This window comes from Montipora capricornis, chromosome 6 (genome assembly GCF_036669925.1).
Source record: "Montipora capricornis isolate CH-2021 chromosome 6, ASM3666992v2, whole genome shotgun sequence".
In the NCBI taxonomy this organism is placed as follows: domain Eukaryota; kingdom Metazoa; phylum Cnidaria; class Anthozoa; order Scleractinia; family Acroporidae; genus Montipora; species Montipora capricornis.
The window spans coordinates 22,920,527-22,938,822 of NC_090888.1; the positions used below are offsets into that span (position 1 = coordinate 22,920,527).

Sequence of the window (18,296 nt, forward strand, 5' to 3'; positions counted from 1 at the left end):
CATCAAGATCTACAGATCTACAGACCTCACTAAGCTGACAAAATGACAGATTGTTGATAAGGCTTTCAGGGTACTTGTGGTTCGCAAACATCAACTTAAGGTGATCATGTTCAGTTGTGAAAGATTTCTATGTCAATGACGGGCTATTCATCGAATGGTAAACACCTCTAATTAGGTATGCGATATGTCTTACAACAACAACAAAAAGCAACTTGAATGTAGAAATGCCGTTAAACTCTGCAAATTTTAATTCAAAAGCGATAAAATACAAAATCACAAGTCCTACAAAATAATCTTGGTCAGGAAAAAATACAGTCCAATTTGAAATTCCTTAATCTGTTGCTGTTGTCATCGTATTACTCGATGAAATTAAACGCCGCCCTCATTGGATAAAAGCCGTAGGTATTTTTTCAATTAATGCGACGACTACTCGACCCTGAAAACCAGTAAATTCTGTGTTTCAAACTATTCACATTCAAGCAAACTGTGAGAACGAAATTTTCTTGCTTCATTTATGTGCTGTCTCATACCATGTTCACACGAACTCAACCGGTTCAACTAGATGAAAATTCTAACTAAACCAAGGGCGTATTTCATTCTGACAAACTTTCTGTGAGAAAAGTCAAATTGAACGGTCCTTTTGTCAGTCAGACAAGACTGAGTCTTTCGTCATTTAATAGAATCACCTTCCTTGTCACTTGAAAACCTGGTTGTTCTGATGTTCCAGTGGTACTTAACATTCTAGCCCGATCAAATTCTTTTTTTTTCAAAAAAAGAAATAGCTTCAAACGTACTTCTCTTTTCTGTTTATGAAGCATTTGCTTAATGATATTACAATCGGAATGCGCGATACAGAACTATTCTATGAAGCAAAAACATTCTCATCAGTCGATCTGACAAACACCGCACACACTCTCAACTCTCTGTTACTTGTGGAGTGAATAGAGTACGGTACGGGTCCTCAAATGATCCCCAAACTGTACCGCAAATTATACCAGGGGCCCGTTTCTCGAAAGTCCCGAAACTCTACGGGACATTTTCGGATGTCACAATTCCCTCTGTATCTCAGGAACGGAGAGGATTTAAGTCATCGAACTTCACATTCCTTTTGATTTTTGTTACCTTGAAAGCATCTCAAAAGATCGGCTTTCCTAAACAAGCGGTTGGCAGGTTCACAAATGACTTTCGGGCCCGAAAAGCTTTCGGGACTTTCGAGAAACGGACCCCACGACCGCAAAGGATCCCCATATTGGACCACAAATGATCCCGGAACGCATATGATCCCAATTTTGGACCGCAAATGATCCCGGAAAAAAAGTTAGGAATGGCGTGGAGCGTGCACGTGGAATGGTCTGGATAGAGAATTAATGCGAAGAACGCTTATTTTTGTTAAAATCACTTTAAATCATTGCTCACACAGGTTTCTGCCTCGTTATAGTTTTCCAGAAAGACTGAATTTTGTTTCATACCCAGCTGTTACAAATTTGATCCATTTAATTATCGGATATAATCATCAAAGACTAACTTGGACGCAATTCTAAACTGATTGTGACCAGGGGCCCGTTTCTCGAACCCTGCGTGTGTTTGCCAGACTTGTTCCAATATAAAGACTCTTTGTTTTCGTTTCGTGGTTTTGAAGTTACTGGTCTCACGTGACTGACACCCGAATACATTTGCATGCTCAATCCGAAATGTCCCTGAATCGAGGCCGCTCAATGGCAGCCCCGATTTTTTCAGAAAGATCGAAAGACACTATGCTCGCAGGGTTCGAAAAACGGGTCCCTGGTCACAATCAGTTTAGAATTACGTCCAAGTCATTGATAACAGCTAGGTAAGAAACGAAATTCAGTCTCTCTGGAAAACTATAATGAGGCAGAAACCTGTGTGAACCATGATTTAAAGTGATTTTAATAAAAATAAGCGCTCTTCACATCAATTCTCTATCCAGACCGTTCCACGCTCCATGCCATTCCTAACTTTTTTTCCGGGATCATTTGCGTTCCAAAATTGGGATCATTTGCAATACAGTTTGGGGATCATTTGTGGACCCGTACAGTACTAGTCTGATCCATTCGGCAGTGGGCATATTAAATCGCAGCACGCGGGAGTCGCGAAGGTGATATGTAATTCCTCGCATTCCCAATATAGCTTCCATTTAGCCTGATTGCATGAAACGTAAAAATAGAAACTCCCAGAATTAACACGACAACTTAGATCCCAAATTGCTGTCATGCACTCTTGTAATCTAGCTATCATGTGCACGACGTTGCAGGAGGTGAAGTTCCGTTGATTGATCACGTGCCGTATTTGTCTGACACCTGTTCTTGGTTGATGCCAAATGACTGCAAAACAAAAGAAACTGAATAATGTTAAATTCTGGGCTTTTTCGTGGGTGTATTGCAGTTCATTTATCAGGTTCAACAGTAAACAAATAAACTATATACACCAATGTCAATTAAGGTTGCTCCCGTGATCCATGATGTATGATCCATGTTTCATAGCACGCGGTGCATAACGTAGTAGATCATAACTGGAAGTGGGAATTTCAACCTCTTTCAAATCAATGCAAGTAGAGTAATGGAGACCATTAACATTTGCTTGAAAGTGTTATCAAACAATAAGAAAGCCGTTAAAGAGAGTTTTCAGCTCAAACAGGTGAACAAATTTTCAAGTGCGTCCGAGCTGAAAAATTGGATTTTAACAACGCAAGGGGAGAAATTTGAAGCGCCCACGTTTGACAACCTTGAAATAGGATTTTACGGTCCTCCAAGAGGAACACGCTTTGCCATTAAAGATGAAATTACCCTAACTGAGACGTACTCATCAGAGAAAGAACGGTGGGTAGTGATATGGGCATAGAGCCCACCAATTGAAGTGGCCAGTAAAAGTAGCAAGACTTTTAAAGCGGCCAGCGAAGGTGCTAGCAGCTCGGCCAAAAGATTTTGCCTACCAAGTAAGTATTACCAACGCGCTTCTGTTAATCAGATTTTTCAATTGTCCTGCTATGGATTCATTGTCGAGGTCTCGTCGAGAAATTTTCGTTTATCAGTTCGTTATTTGTACCAGGTCAAGGAGACGACGAGAATGTAAAAAAGGATGGATTCTCAGAGATCAAGGAAAGATTAGTCGAAAAACACGGCGAGGAACTGCCCGACTTTAAGATCCGAGTCTGAACTAGAATGCTGGTTAGTAAAACCAAAAAATCAATAATGTTGCTTGTTAGATTTTTTTTAAACCCCTCCTCAAAAGGTGGATAACGCTATCCACCAGATGAATCACTATCCAGCGGATAAACACTAGCAAAACCAATTGAGTTATTCATCGAATAGTGATTTATCCGGTGGGTAGCGCTATCCACCCTTCGAACAACTGGGGCCAGAACTCTATTTAAAATAGACCGTATTCGTATTCTCAGTATTGGACTGGAACTAGCTTGCAATGGACGGTAATGCAGAGGAATATATTAAAATGTATTTGCATTTGAAAAGATTCCCCCGCATTAGCCTCCATTGCAAGCTAGTTTCAATCCAATACTGACAATACGAATATGGTCTATTTCCACGTGTGCCCATAAAGCACTCTGGATATAAATTTGCATAAATTTGTGCACAGCCAGCTTGGAGTCAAATCCTCAGCCCCCAGCATTCGTTTTTCATTGGGGAAAAAACAAAGAACCAGCAAATGCCTGCCGCACAAACGACCCATCCAAACCAGTACAAGGTACTGAATGCTGCCTTTGGGGAAACTATGAATGGGGACCGTTCTTTATTGAAATATCTCGAATGTGGACAAATAACACTGTTAGAAACAAAAATCACAAGCTGATCTTTGAGGGCCACTGGTTTGTCAGTTTTTAACTGTTATGTGTTACCCTCTATAAATAAAGTTGTTACTTACTTACTTACTTACTATCTGTATCCACAAGTTAGAAATGGCTTCCGTAAAAGACTGAAACCACAACAAGTTTGCCAGACCATGAGCCCAGAATCTCAAGTTTTACGAATGAAATGTCTTCGATAATTTGTCTTACTTAAAGCCAAAAAAATTCTGGCATCTTTTTCAGGTGCAAGTTCGTGGGGAAATACTGAAGCAGTTACGTGACTGAAAGAGCTGAAAGATGCTGACGTGCTTGATTCAACAAATCGCAACACATGGGTCCACGTCCGCTAAAATTAAGTGTAGTGGATGCGATTTTTGAATGAAATTCTTGTCTTTTATTAAGCCCAAAGAATACTAGAATACTTATTGTTAAATGGCCCTTCTTGAGGACTTTGGAAATTGAAATGGAATTTATTTTTATTTTTACCCACGGAACACCTTAAGAGCGCTCAGGAGCTCGTTCAACATGTGTCCGTGCATTCCGGATCGAATTGGAATTTGGCAGTGTTAGTTTTTGAGGAGGATTTAGTTTAGTTTTTGTTAGGATTCCGTCGTGTGGAGTGATTCACAGCCCTTTATGGGGAACCTATTGCGCTGTTGCAACTACGTAATTTCTGTCACCAGTTAAATTGTTTCTGGTCTATTTTACGGTTTTTTACATCTATATATTGTTTTCTTTCTATTTGTTAAGTAACCTGTTTGTTATTCATTGTTGTGAAAACCGTATTTAAGTTGTTACGGACTTTTTTGTAACTGACGAAGGTCGTTGTGTTTTCACCAGGTCGATTTACACTAGTTTAAACTTAGAAACTCTGAAAATACAGTGAAAACAGCCATGTAATATTTAATTAAGCAACTTTAAAATTTTCAGGTGTTTTCACGTCCACTTTACCGAAGAGATGGTTTAACTAATTGGACAAGTAAACACATCAGCTAATCACAGCGTTCCTGATAGATGCTCTTCACATAATTAACCATGCGGTTAACGACTCCAGCGTTCTTCGATCAGTGCCATCACGCAAGAGCTAGAACTCTCAAAATCCTCGACACTTGAGTGCCAACACTCCTCTAGGTTTCACGTAACACGTAACTAACGTTACGTAACGAATGTTACGCGAATGTAAACGTCCTAGTTTAAACTAACAACAATGAATGAACAATACTCTGAATAAAATACGTTTCAAATTGAAAGAAAGTTTACAACAATGGTATAATAACAAGGATAACTGTCAAAACGAAACATTAGGTTGCAATATTACTAATGAGCCATACAAATTAAAGAATTTAAAAGTTAGAATTTGCCTGTGTTTTCACGACAGCCGTTATCTCGCTTAACATTCCTGAAAGTGATTTGTTTGCAGCCTTCGTGAAGCGACCTTAAAAACCGCTGGTGAAAACACGGCCACTGATAACAACGGCCATGTTTTCACGAGCGGCTCTTCAGGTCGCTTAGCTAGTGACAACCGGCAATTCCGTAAAAACAGTTCCTTTCCCAACTCGGTCAAAGTTAAGCGAGTCGGCAAATTCAATAGAATTCTTATTAAATTTTTAAAGCCATCAAACCAGGTACCTTAAGCGAGTTGGCAATTGCTTTCGGCCAAGGAGGGGTCAAGGAGGAGTGGCTTGTGGTTATTCAAATCGGAAATACAACAGGCGTGCTATTTTTCTGTATTTTTTTATTATTGTACTGGCACGTGCCCTCTCCTCATTCAATCTTACGCGTGAAAACACGTATCATTTTAAAGTCGCTAAACGAAGTCTTCAAACAAACCACTTTCAGAAATGTTAAGCGAGACAACGGCTGTCTTGAAAAGTGAAATCAGATACATTGTGTGCTGTTTTGTTGAAATAAATCACGACTTCACAAGTTTTGGTTTTAAAATAAACACTATTCAGACGGCGAAGGGTACTAGGCCATGCAACGGTGGGTAAATCGTACTCTTGGGTGATGGATTCTTGTCTTATTTTATTGCAGTCCTTACTTCTTGCTGCATTTACAGACTTAAATTGTATTTGAATCTTGTGTACTTACTTTCTTCTCCAGTGTTGGATGTGTTCATTGGAGAAACACCCGCTTTGTAAATTGGGAAGACGCCACAGAAAGCCAGGACCCCTTTGGTGAGAGAAGGCCTGTGAGCTGGACCCATTGGCGTGAGCAGATTTTGCCTTTTGGTAACGGGAAGTGACCCACGCTGTGATTTTGTCTAATGAAGATGCAAGGAAGATTCTTGCATTAACATATTTGACGTTTACGTTATTAATAACTAGGTTTTATTTTGTAAAAATATTTGGAGGGGCTATTTCCCGCTACTGGTAACCCGTGATCCTCATGCATTATCAGTAAAGAATAGAAACCACTGTAGCAACCTAGCGATGTCCTTATTTTTACGGTGTAACTGTAGAAATACTTACTAGTTTGATATCCTGTTTCAGTTTCTGTGGAGATGGCAAGGACGGATCCATTTTGGTAATGTAACAAGCTTTTTTTGATAAAATCTTGATGACAGTAAACCCCTGAATAGAAAGGTAGACTTGTTGTTACTTTTACACTTTGCTCATCACATCAAGGGATCTTTCAATTGCATACATTACTATTCCCTGTGATCATTGTGATTCTATGATCAACGCCGCATCCAGCACTGTCGATAATTTAATGAACTGATTATTAGGTCATTGTTTAAAGGTATTAGGCACAAAATGGGAATACACATGCTTTGTGTTTGCAATACATTCTTCGGTAAAAGCTTATTTCATTCATTTTATTATTCTTATATCGGACTAGGAATAAGAAAGTAGCCTTTAGAGTGGTTTTCAATTGAGAGTCCAACATCATTAGCGAATTGCTTTGGTTTATGATTACCTCACTCAGTGATGGTTCAAAGTTCTCGCGCCATTTTTTTAAACCAATCAGAAGTGAAACCAAAACCAATCGTGGCTCGCGTGTGCACATTTTCCCGCCCTTTGTGTCGGCTACGTGTAATTACTTCGAGTTTTGATTGGCTTACCGGATTGTCTCCGTCCTTTTTGAAAAGAAAGACTGCAAGGTGTATATATTTAATAAACGTTATATTGACTTTTTATATTGATTGGCCAAAGTAATTACTTTGGTTTGGGTTTTACGACACTCAATTGAAACTCGCTCTAAAGCGTGCACTTTCAAATCACTTTCAAGACTGTCTCTGTTAATGTCTATTTCGTGTTCCGTTTTCACCCGGAATATTTTTGCATGACCTCGTGTTGGCCAAATTGGTCTTTTTCTGTTTGAGAAAACCAATGTGCCTGCCAGTCGTCAAAGTAAAAGCTCTATTGATTGACCATAAGCTTCCAAAACAAGGCGTACTATATATATTCTGAATATACAAAACAATTTTTGTCAAGGCGACCTTTAATGAATTGCTTGGGTACGATTTTTACACATAGGTTCGCCCCAAAAGTATTCCCAAAGGATTTCTTAAAGGTTTCTTCACTTCACGCTGCTACTGGGAAAATGCACAGGATAGACATCCTGAGGAAATCCATAAAGGAATGTTTTATTCTCTAAAGAATACGCTCTGCGATAAGCCAGCTGCGAGTAATTTGTTCTATCCTCAAGTAAATAGCCTGGTTCCAGGCTAAAAAAGAGACTCAAAAGAAAAGAACAAAAAACTTCTAACAAGAAATTGTGATAGGGTGGGTCCCTCGATCAGCGCATTAATTTTGGATACCAGGTATATCGTTTCATGGACGAAACTGTTGGATTAAACGAAGCGATGCTAGGGAGTTTATTAAGCAAGCGACGCTTTTGAGCCCGGGATAGGAGGAAACCGGAAGTGAACCGACTGTCTCCCCAAGATTTCTAAACTGGTCGTGTCTGATGGAGCAAAGTTACGTGGAAGTATAAATGCGATAGTGTCAAGACAAGTTAAAAGGGAAAACATCTCATTTCCGGCTTCCGTCCGTGGCCCTAAAACGTCTCGTACTAAGAATTTGTTTGCACTACACTAAATGGGACATGCACTTCTTATGGTCTGGACATCAGCTGGCACTTTCATGTTTTGACACCTTAGCGTTACCTACAATTTGCGACAAACGTGTTGTGACGCGTTCGTATTTCATTCATACTTAAATATATTGATAACTTAAAGACTCATTTCAGCACCCCATCCCAACCCCCGCATCCAATCCATCAATTTTAGTAGTTGGTTGTGATCGAGAAGTTTGCGCTACTCAATATTGTTCGCGGGGAGGGTGGAGAGGGTATTTGTTTTGTTGATGAAGAGGGAATCTGTCGTAATACGAAAATGTCTGAAGACATTTTGTTGCAAATTGTAAATTTGATTTTTCTGTTGAAACACTTACCATTTTAAAATCGTTATAAAAATTGGAAGCAGGAACATTGTTATGAGCTGGAACACGGAAAATCTCGACATTTTGTTCTTCATCAATCTCAACATCTTCATCGATTGTCATCCCCTTTTCTTGAGTTTCCAAGTTGTAATGATCATTCTTGAAAATATAATGTGAAAGAAGTGATATTAGTTTGTAAATTTCTATTTCGCCCTTGTTCTTCTTGTCGTTGCTTGTGCTGACATGTTCGGTGCAAGACACGGCTTAATCGTTCCCAGGGCTTTTCCACCAGAGGAAAGGCTGACGTGCACGTGTTAGTTGAATGAACTGGGTCCGTAGTAACAATAGGTCCACAAAGGGTGCACATGGTTGTTGAGCTTGAAATTATTATGCTGATGATGATGATGTTTGTTATTTACATAGCACTTTTTCCAGAAACGTCGAAAGTCGCTTTACAAAGTGAACATAGTTCGTCTTAAGGGGCTACTATAATTGAAAAGTCACTTCCTTTTTTTCGTGTTTTTCGACAGAATTTGAAAGTGTGTTTGCTTAACGACTGACTGACAAAATTTTGAACTTTGATTTTTATCGAACGGCTTAAGCCCTGGCCAAACACAATGGAACAAAGTTGGATTCCACATGCAACATTGTTGGATGTAAATGTTGAGGTAGTGGCAAAACACTATCCAACATTGCTTGATGAAACATTCAATTCAAGTTGGCACCAAAATTATAAGTATGGCGTCAACACTGGAAACGAAAACCGCTCGTAGCGTTTGTGCTACTGAAGCTCTTTGAGGACAGAAATGATGGATTTAAGCGAGGAAAACCAAAAATGGTTAAGCTGAGAGCGTGTAGAAAAGGGTATGTTCACTTCAAGATACATCCGCGCGTAGGAGATGATAAGAGTGATCAATTTGCAGAAATTGTAAACTCTATTGAACCAGAAATCTCCAAAGAGAGTGTTTGTGATTAAGGGGACTGAGATTCTCCCAAAGACATTGCCTTGCTTCATACTGGCTGATCAAGGTTTCTGGCTGTTGATCCTTGTCCGCCTTCTTTGTTGCGAATAATGCTAGAAGCCGAGGCTTGAAAAGAAAATAGCGATCCGCGATTGTCTAGGAGCTCAAACGTGACTAGAGTCAGGACACAACGTCGTTGGAATAGCAGCAAAACACGGCAACATTGTTGTTTCGAGCAGAAGTGTTGGTCGCAATGTTTTATCAAAAACTCCATCCAATACTTGATCGAATAACAAATATTGGACGAACATCATCCAACATGGGTGGCCTGACGGTTGGATCGAGCAAAGTTGAAGCGTTGAATCAAACTTTGTTCGATAGTTTGGCCAGGGCTTTATTACTTTGAGTGTAAAGCCCTGGCCAAACTATCGAACAAAGTTAAATCCCACGTGCAACATTGTTGGATGTAAATGTTGAGGTAGTGGCAAAACACTATCCAACATTACTTGACGAATTCAAGTTCAAATTGGCGCAAATTTTGAAAATTTGGCGTAGCGTTATGCTAATGGAGTTGGTTTAGTACGGAAAGGACGTATTCAAACAAGGGAAAACCAAAGAATGGTTAAGAGAACGCGTAGAAAAGGGTATGTTCTTGGCAAGATACATCCGCGCTTAGGAGATGATGATTATGAGCTCGGATCAATTTGCAGGAATTTTAAACGCTGTTGAACCAGACATCTCCAAACAGCGATAATGATTAAGCAGGCTTAAAGTGTCCAACAGACATGGCCCTGCTTCCTACTCCGTGATCAAGGTTTCTGTCTGTTCATCGACAACCACGACTTCCCCTTGGTCCTTGTCCACTATCTCTGTTGCAAATGATGGTAGAAGCCTTGGCTTGAAAATAAGATAGCGATTCGTGCTTGGCTAGCAGTACGTACATGACTCGATTCGGGACACAACGTCGTTGGGAGAGCGGCAAAACACTGCAACATTGCTGCGTCAAACCGAATTTTTGGTTGTAATGTTTGATCAAAAGCAAACTATATCCAACATTTGATCGAACAAAAAACGTTGGACGAACATCTTCTAACATGGGCAGCAAAACTGTCGAGCAATGTTGGATCGAGCAAAGTTGAAGCCTTCAATCAAACTTTGTTCGATAGTTTGGCCAGGGCTTAAGTTTTGGATTTCACGGTCCTCCATTAATCACATTCAAAACTGGCTGACGGGAGAGGGTTACATTAGGGAAAAGTGACGTCATTTACTCACTAGCTTAAAATTTAAGGATGTAAAATTAATGTGTCTTATGTGCAAGTTTGAAAGTCTGAAAGCCTGAGCATCCCGTGCTGCATATTAATTCAGCCACGTACACACGCATTGAGTCTTTGACGTCATTTTCTCCGCGATCCGGCTCTCTGAAGATTTTAAAACAATTAAACAGCCAAATTTCACCTGTCAGGTGGCTTTTTTAAGGAGGCTTGAAATAGCTTTTCCTTTTTTCACACAAATAAATATATTTCGTTCCTCAACCTCTGATCATTTTTATACAAACAAATCTCGTATTAATATCACACGAAATGATTTCTCGCGTGTTAGGGTCAAAATTTGGAACGGTGCAAAAAAAAATATTTTAAAGAATCCCTAAAAAGAAAGTTATTTGATATACTTGAAACTGGAGCCTCCTATATTGAAGTGGGAAGGATAATTGACCAAATGAAAATTTAATCAGCCATGTCCTTCTCTTTTGCTAGCATAACCTGATTCTTCTTTTCTCTCTTGATCTTTTTTCAATCGTAATATAATGATAATAAACTTAGATGTAATTTTCTTCAATTTTTTTGCATACCTTCATTTAAATCTGAAAGAAGTTGCAAAATCAGGAAAAATAATGGTGTTACAAGATTAACATTTACGCATGCGTCATCCACTCATTCGAGTCTGCGCGCGGTGGAGCAACAGGCCAACACAAACGTATTTAAGAACATTAAACCGTTTGTGCAAACTTTTCGTAGTTTTCGTGAATAGGAGATGAATGTTTACATTCCATCCATTTTAAAATTAAAACAAAGTTGAGCGAAATCAGGGCCAATTTACACGGTGCGATTTTTGGCGCATGCGACAAGCTTAGCGCAGTTCTACGAGTCGGCCTACGACATGGTTTACGATTGTCGCAGCGTATACGACAATCGTAAACGAGTCGTAGGCTTGTCGTAAGCTTGTCGACAAAAATCGTACCGTGTAAATCGGCTCTTAGAATTGCGTGTGTGACTTACGCGAGTCTTACGCGCGCGCACTCTGCTGAAAACCCTTTCGCGCCTCCTTAACTCCAGGCTTAAAACTTGGGTCACTTATATATAGTGTTAGGTTCACATAGTTTTGAAATCTAAAGAAAAAAAAATAATTAATTTCTTGGTCATAGTAGCAGTTTGAATATAAACATGTGTTCATAGGTAGTTCATAGGAGTGTTTAAAGATAGACATGAAAGAACTAGACCCTCCATGAGGATACACTGGGTTGCATGTGATACGTGCACCGTTCCAGACAATTTCTTTCAAGTTGGGGGTCATTAAGAAGTCATACCAGCAGAGGCCCTTTGGCTCACAGGTCCTCACACGTTCGTACGACGAAACAGATCTTTCCTTGCGTAATATTTATCTCTAACAGTGCACAATATTGTTTTGGTATGGTCTATCATTGTAGTGCCATGACATGTGGTTACTAGCAAAGTACTGAATCCAGAAAGATTGAAGAAAATAAATGGGAAGTGAGAAACATTGGCTTCTGGGCTGACATGTTGATAAACTTCTTTTCACTACAAGTTTAAGCGTGCCCTCTGAGCATCTGACAGCTTTGTAATACTAAAGTTCACTGAAGTTAAGCCCTCTCCAGCGGGGTTACTGTTTGGATGGGAGACCAAAGCAATATACCCCTCACAAAACAGAAGCATCAGACCGAAAATACTATTAACGCTAACAAATGCGAACTCAGCAAGGTACAGATTTTGTTAGCTTGCTTTATGCAAAAACAAATATTGATGCAAAAGTAAATAAATATTCGGGAGCACCCAACGACCAATTTGTTGTAAAATGTATTATTATACCCCAGTTAATGAAAATAAATGTTATTAAGGCATTTTCAGGTGTTTTTCAGAGTTGCTAGGAAAACATTATCTGTTCCTTTTTCCCAGCAAGACACACAAGAAATTTCCCAGCCAGCTAGATAAAATTGGTTGGTTTCCCAGCCAGGAATTCCGCGCGCTTTCAAATCCCTCGACCGAACAAAAGCGACAAAACCGGGACAAAACAGGGTTTTTCCGCAAGCGCAATCACTCTGACCAGCCGTCGTATGTTTGTGACTATTCTCTGGGAGAGGGAAGGCGTTCTTTTTTTTTTCTTTTTTTTCTTTTTTTTTAGTCGTCCTCATTCTTCAGAGTTTCTACAGCCAGCTCGTGTTGAAATGCTAGAAAAAGTCAGTAATTCCCAGGCAAAACCTCTGTCAATAACAAAATTTCCCAGCCAGCTCATCGAAACACCTGTATTTTTGCCAGCCAGCAAGATTCCTCTGGGGAACAGATAATGTGAGGAACAGATTCGTTGGGTGCCCTGAATATTGATACACAGTTTTTAGAAAGAGCAGAAGGAAGATTCCAGGACGGTTGCTCGAGAATAACATAATTACGACATGAAAACAACATTAATTTTGAACCGTGAGTATAGAATATAAACAGTTACGATCAGCGACAAACATTTTGGGAGATTTTTGCTACGTTCAATTTTGTTATTCTAGGTTTGGGTGCACAAATAAATCGCAAGATCGAAAGTGACATCGCCGGAATTCAGCGGGGCCGTAATTAAGTTACGGCGGCATGTTTACTCGCCAAACAGTGAAGCATATGTGTCAAATGATGGCAAGAAAGTGGGTTTTCGTAAGTTTCTTTTTCTGTCAAGTGTTATAAAGTTTGACAATGAAATGAGCGAAGTCAAGAACAAAGATCACAATCGCCCAACTCTTGTTTATGCAAAGTCAAAATTTACTCTCCAAGAGGCGTTCGACGTTATTTATCACCAGGTAATTTCATCATTTTGGAAATAGCAGCTACTTTATTATTCATCTGCGTGACAATTTTTGACTGATTTTGGGGCTCATTTTGTTGAAACTCAAGCACGCTTCCAACAGGCCTGTGAACCCTTCCTGCTTACAGAGCAATACTAAAAAACATCTCCCATATCACATTTCAACCTTAAGTTCGGAAATTCAATACACAACATGATATTATAATTCACAAAGGCAGAAAATACCACAGAATCCTTTTCCAGCGAAAAATTTATTGAAACAAACAACATATTTGCTCTTAGAGGCCTTCCTATTTCATTGCGTGCGTAAAGACAAGAAACTCAATCTTGTCAAATTACCATGTACTTCAGGTAAATACAGCACACTTTGATTTCGGCTCGACGGGCGATAGATTGTTGTCAAAGTCCATTACTCGTCGCTTTTAAGATCCCACCGCCCGTATATCCAATTGACTTGCCGTTATTGAGCTTCATAAGGGTATATTTTGTCCAAAGATCCACTAAAACGCCATTCGCGTTACATGACTTTCGACGCCATTGCCGGTTAAGTTAATCGTTCTACTGTGTCCACCAGAGAAATCTACGCATTTCCCACTATCCTCTCGATCCTAAGAAAATACGCGCAGGAGGCGCTATGCCTAAAGACACCACTTAGCAGGGGAGTGACAGGCAAGACTTTTACCGACACGAAAAAAAAAAAAAGAAAAAAAAAAAAAGAAACAAACTAAACGCAGACCCCAACTGGGTTTGCCCTACTGGCAACCCAGTAATTATCTGACAGATCACTCTCTAAAACAAACAATTAAAATAGTAACAATAGATAGGACAAAAACTAATAAAGACTCAGCTTTTCGCTGCTGACATATTGCATATTGATGGTGACTACTAGGATCAAATTGATGGCGTTGCAATGGGTTCACCTTTAGGACCTGTGTTAGCCGATATCTTTATCAATGCCATTTCGAAGGGAAGGGGGTTCTTAATAATTACATCGGTCGTCCTTCTATTTGGTTTCGATACGTTGATGATACTTTCACTCTGTTCGACAGTAAAAACGATGCTCTTCAATTTCTACAGTATCTCAATAGCTGTCATGTAAACATCAAATTTACTATAATAGAGTTTGAAGAATATAATGTTATCCCGTTTCTTGATGTACTTAGGCAAACGTCACTGCTTTTTCAACATCAGTTTATCAAGAGAAAACTTTCACTGGTCTTTACACTAAATGGGATTAGTTCACTCCTCGAAAATACAAAGTAAATCTGATCCGTACTCTCACTTTTCGTTGTTTCCGCATTTGCTCGTCGCCTCCTTTGTTACAATCGTCTTTGCTGTCACAAAACCGGGTTACCCCAAACGTGTTGTTAATTATCACAGGAATGATGTCTTACAAAAGCAACAAAACAAACCTTTGACCCCAACCATCAGAGTTCCCAAACAGAAAATTTTCTTAGTTTTACCTTATTTAGGGCTACAAAGCAAAATCGTTTGTAAACAAATTATGTCGTGTATAAATAAGAGTGATTTGTCAAAGCATTCGTCGCATTAAATCTCTCTTCCCTTACAAAGATAGACTTCGCCGAGGCCAAATGTCTAAGATTGTATATATAGCTGCCTGTTGGGACTGCAATTATTTTTATATCCGAAAAACTAAAAGACGATTACATGACAGAAAAACAGAGCATTTTAAAGCACTAATTAATGGCCAAAGTACTTTAGCGAAAGGGCGATCCGACACTCACTGTAAACTAAAGGAGACGTTAAATGAATATGTCAAAAGCGAAAAGCATTCGTTATTAGTTTCTGTCACTTAATAGTCATTATAAAATAATTAGTATAGTACCCGCACTCTCATTGGTCAATAGCTGTGTCGAGATGAGAGTATGGAAACACGGCTGTGACATCACACGAATTTTGATTGGTTATGTCTTGTCGAACGCGCGTTTTGATTGGCTGGTAAGAAATATGAGCGAGTATCAAGAAATTCTGTTTCAATCAAGCAGATAAAAAAAACTGCATTTTCCTTCATTTGTCGAATCATCTTTGAGAAATATTTTATAAAAACAATAGAGGACGTGTTTCCATAACCAGATCTAAATACGATGTGGAGTTGGGAGAATAGGCTACTTCAGAAAATACCATAATACTCTTTGTTTGCCCCCCCCCCCCCCCCACCCCAAAAAAAAATTTTGCATAAGCGTTGTTTCCAGTTTCTCTATGGACTTACAATGGTCCCAAGAGAAAACAAAAACAATGCTTATGCAAAAGTTGAGTTGGGGGGACAAACAAAGAGTATTATGGTATTTTCCGAAGTGGGCTATTCGCAACAGGTATGCAAACCCTCGATTGCGTCTCGGGTTTGCATAACTGTATCGAATTCTCCCAACTCCGCTTCGTGTTTAGATGAGGCTATTGAAACACGGAAAAAAGTCCTCTATTTAAATAGTTAACAAGTTATCGATCCTGTATATATAAACTCCAATTGAAATAATTCAAAGAAAAATAGATGTTTCAATTTTATATTATTTTAATTCTATCTAATCTGAATATTAAGGATTAAAGGAAGCTAATATGAAATATTTCGAAAAGATGAGCCGCGATTTACTTCAGTTTAACAGTCTGATGTCTCACATAATCCCACCATCCCGACCAAAATTTTTCCTTCATCCCGAAATCCAGAACATTTTTATCGGCCAATCCCGATTCCGATCATGACGTCACAACTAAAGTTGATTAAGAATACGCCTGTAGTCTTTTCCAGCAACCTTTTATGATCCAATTGATCGTAATAATTAATAATAGCACTTCACAATTACAGTTTTGAAACCGAAATGACGCGTGATTGTCCATTATCGGTAGTAATTGAATCATATTTTCCACTTTGTTAAACTCGGTTGTAAGTTTAGATTTAATTGAGCAGTAGAGAGGCTAAGCATCAGTGTTCCATAAAACGGCGATAATGATGTATGATATGAGTGCTAATGTATACAATCATCTACAAGAATACTTTTTACGTGGAATGCCGGAATAGCCCACGGATATTGAAGTAATCTCCGATCGGGTACTACGGTATTTCCAAACTTTCCTGCCCCGAGGAGAACTCCTATACTTCCCAAGCTATCAGGATTTTACTCTGCTAGCGCGTTAGACCACTCGGCCACCGTGACACACTTCCGTCACCTTGGTGAAAGCAAACATTTATAATAGAATCTTTCCGCCCGCCATGATTGTTTCAGTATTAAACTATTCGATAAAGTGGATAGATGCTTTTTACTGGGTTGCCCTATGGGAAACCCATTCGGAAAATAGGTAGATTTCCGTTTTAGTATTTTTTTCCGTGTCGGTAAAAGTCTTGCCTGTTACTCCCCGGGTGAGTAGTGCCTTTGTGCATAGAGCCTTCTGCGCGTATTTTCTTAGGATCGAGAGGGTAGTGGAAATGCGTAGATTTCTCTTGTGGACACAGTAGAATCATCAACTTAGCCTGCAATGGCGTCGAAAGTCATGCAACGCGAATGGCGTTTTAGTGGATCCTTAAACAAAATATACCCTAATGGAGCTCAATAATGGAAAGTCAGTTGGATAAACTAGGCATGAATCTTAAAAGCGACGAGTACTGGACTTCGACAACAATCTATCGTCCGTCGAGACGAAATCAAAGTGAGCAGTATTTACCTGAAGTACATGGTAATTTGACACAATTGAGTTTCTTGTCTTCACGCATGCAATGAAATAGGAAGAGGTTTTCACCTCTAAGAGCAAATATGTTGTTTGTTTCAATAAAATTTTCGCTGGAAAAGGATTCTGTGGTATTTTCTGCCTTTGTGAATTATGATATCATGTTGTGTATTGAATTTTCGAGCTTAAGGTTCAAATGTGATATGTGAGAAGTTTTTTAGTATTGCTCTGTTAGCAGGAAGGGTTCACAGGCCTGTTGGAAGCGTGCTTGAGTTTCAACAAAATGAGCCCCAAAATCAGTGAAAACTTGTGACGCAGATGAATAATAAAGTAGCTGCTATTTCCAAAATGATGGAATTACCTGGTGATAAATAACATCGTACGCGTCTTGGAGAGTAAATTTTGACTTTGCATAAACAAGAGTTGAGCGATTGTGATCTTTGTTTTGACTTCGCTCATTTCATTGTCAAACTTATTAACACTTGACAGAAAAAGAAACTTACAAAAACCCGGTATCTTGCCATCATTTGACACAGATGCTTCACTGTTTGGCGAGTAAACATGCCGCGGTAACTTAATCACGGCTGAATTCCGGCCATGTCACTTTCGATTTTGCAATTTACTTGAAGGTAGCAAAAATCTCCCAAAATGTTTGTCGCTGATCGTAACTTTTTATATTCAATATTCACGGTTCAAAATTAATGTTGTTTTCATGTCGTAAATATTTTATTCTCGATCGACCGTCCGGGAAACTTCCTTCTGCTCTTTCTGAAAACTGTGTATCAATATTTATTTGCTTTTTCATCAATATTTGTTTTGCATAAAGCAAGCTACCAGAATCTGTACCTTGCTGAGTTCGCATTTGTTAGCGTTAATAGTATTTTCGGTCAGATGTTTCTGTTTTTTACGAGGGGTTTATTGTTTTGGTCTCCCATCCCAACACTAACCCCGCGAAACAGGGCTTAACTTCGGTGAAGTTTAGTATTACAAAGTTTTCGGATGCTCATAGGGCACACTTGTGGTGAAAAGAAGTTGTGAGGGAACTTCAAGATTATCAACATGTCAGCCCAGAAGCCAATGTTTCTCGCTTCTCTTTTATTTGTTATTCTTCAGAGACTGGAATGCTGTATTTCAATACCACACAATTCAGTGCCTTCTGATTTTCTGTAGCACGTATCACAGGCAAGCCAGTGTATGCTTCACAGAAGCATCTAGTTCTTTGAGAAAGGCAAGCTTTAAAGGTCAGGAGAATTTTCTACGTTATTTCTAGATCTTGCTTCGTACTTGTGTGTTCCACTGTGAACATTATTATTTTGCATACAACGAATACTTCATTAGAAGCATTTTGCATAGAACGAATACGTACTCCAATAT

The 18,296-nt window shown here is 39.2% G+C and overlaps 1 protein-coding gene across 3 annotated transcripts in view; it reads right to left on the reverse strand.

The window, feature by feature from the left end:
* Window positions 1-498: 498 nt before the first annotated feature.
* LOC138051784 (uncharacterized) overlaps window positions 499-18,296 on the reverse strand; it is a 28,331-nt gene continuing 10,533 nt past the window's right edge. For all 3 annotated transcript variants that reach the window (XM_068898042.1, XM_068898044.1, XM_068898043.1), the window contains 4 exons: window positions 8,218-8,364; window positions 6,292-6,393; window positions 5,912-6,083; window positions 499-2,342 (listed from right to left, as the gene is read on the reverse strand). In XM_068898042.1, the coding sequence (XP_068754143.1) occupies window positions 2,059-2,342; window positions 5,912-6,083; window positions 6,292-6,393; window positions 8,218-8,364 (705 nt within the window). In that variant the 3' untranslated portion in view covers window positions 499-2,058. The remainder of the gene's footprint in view (window positions 2,343-5,911; window positions 6,084-6,291; window positions 6,394-8,217; window positions 8,365-18,296) is intronic.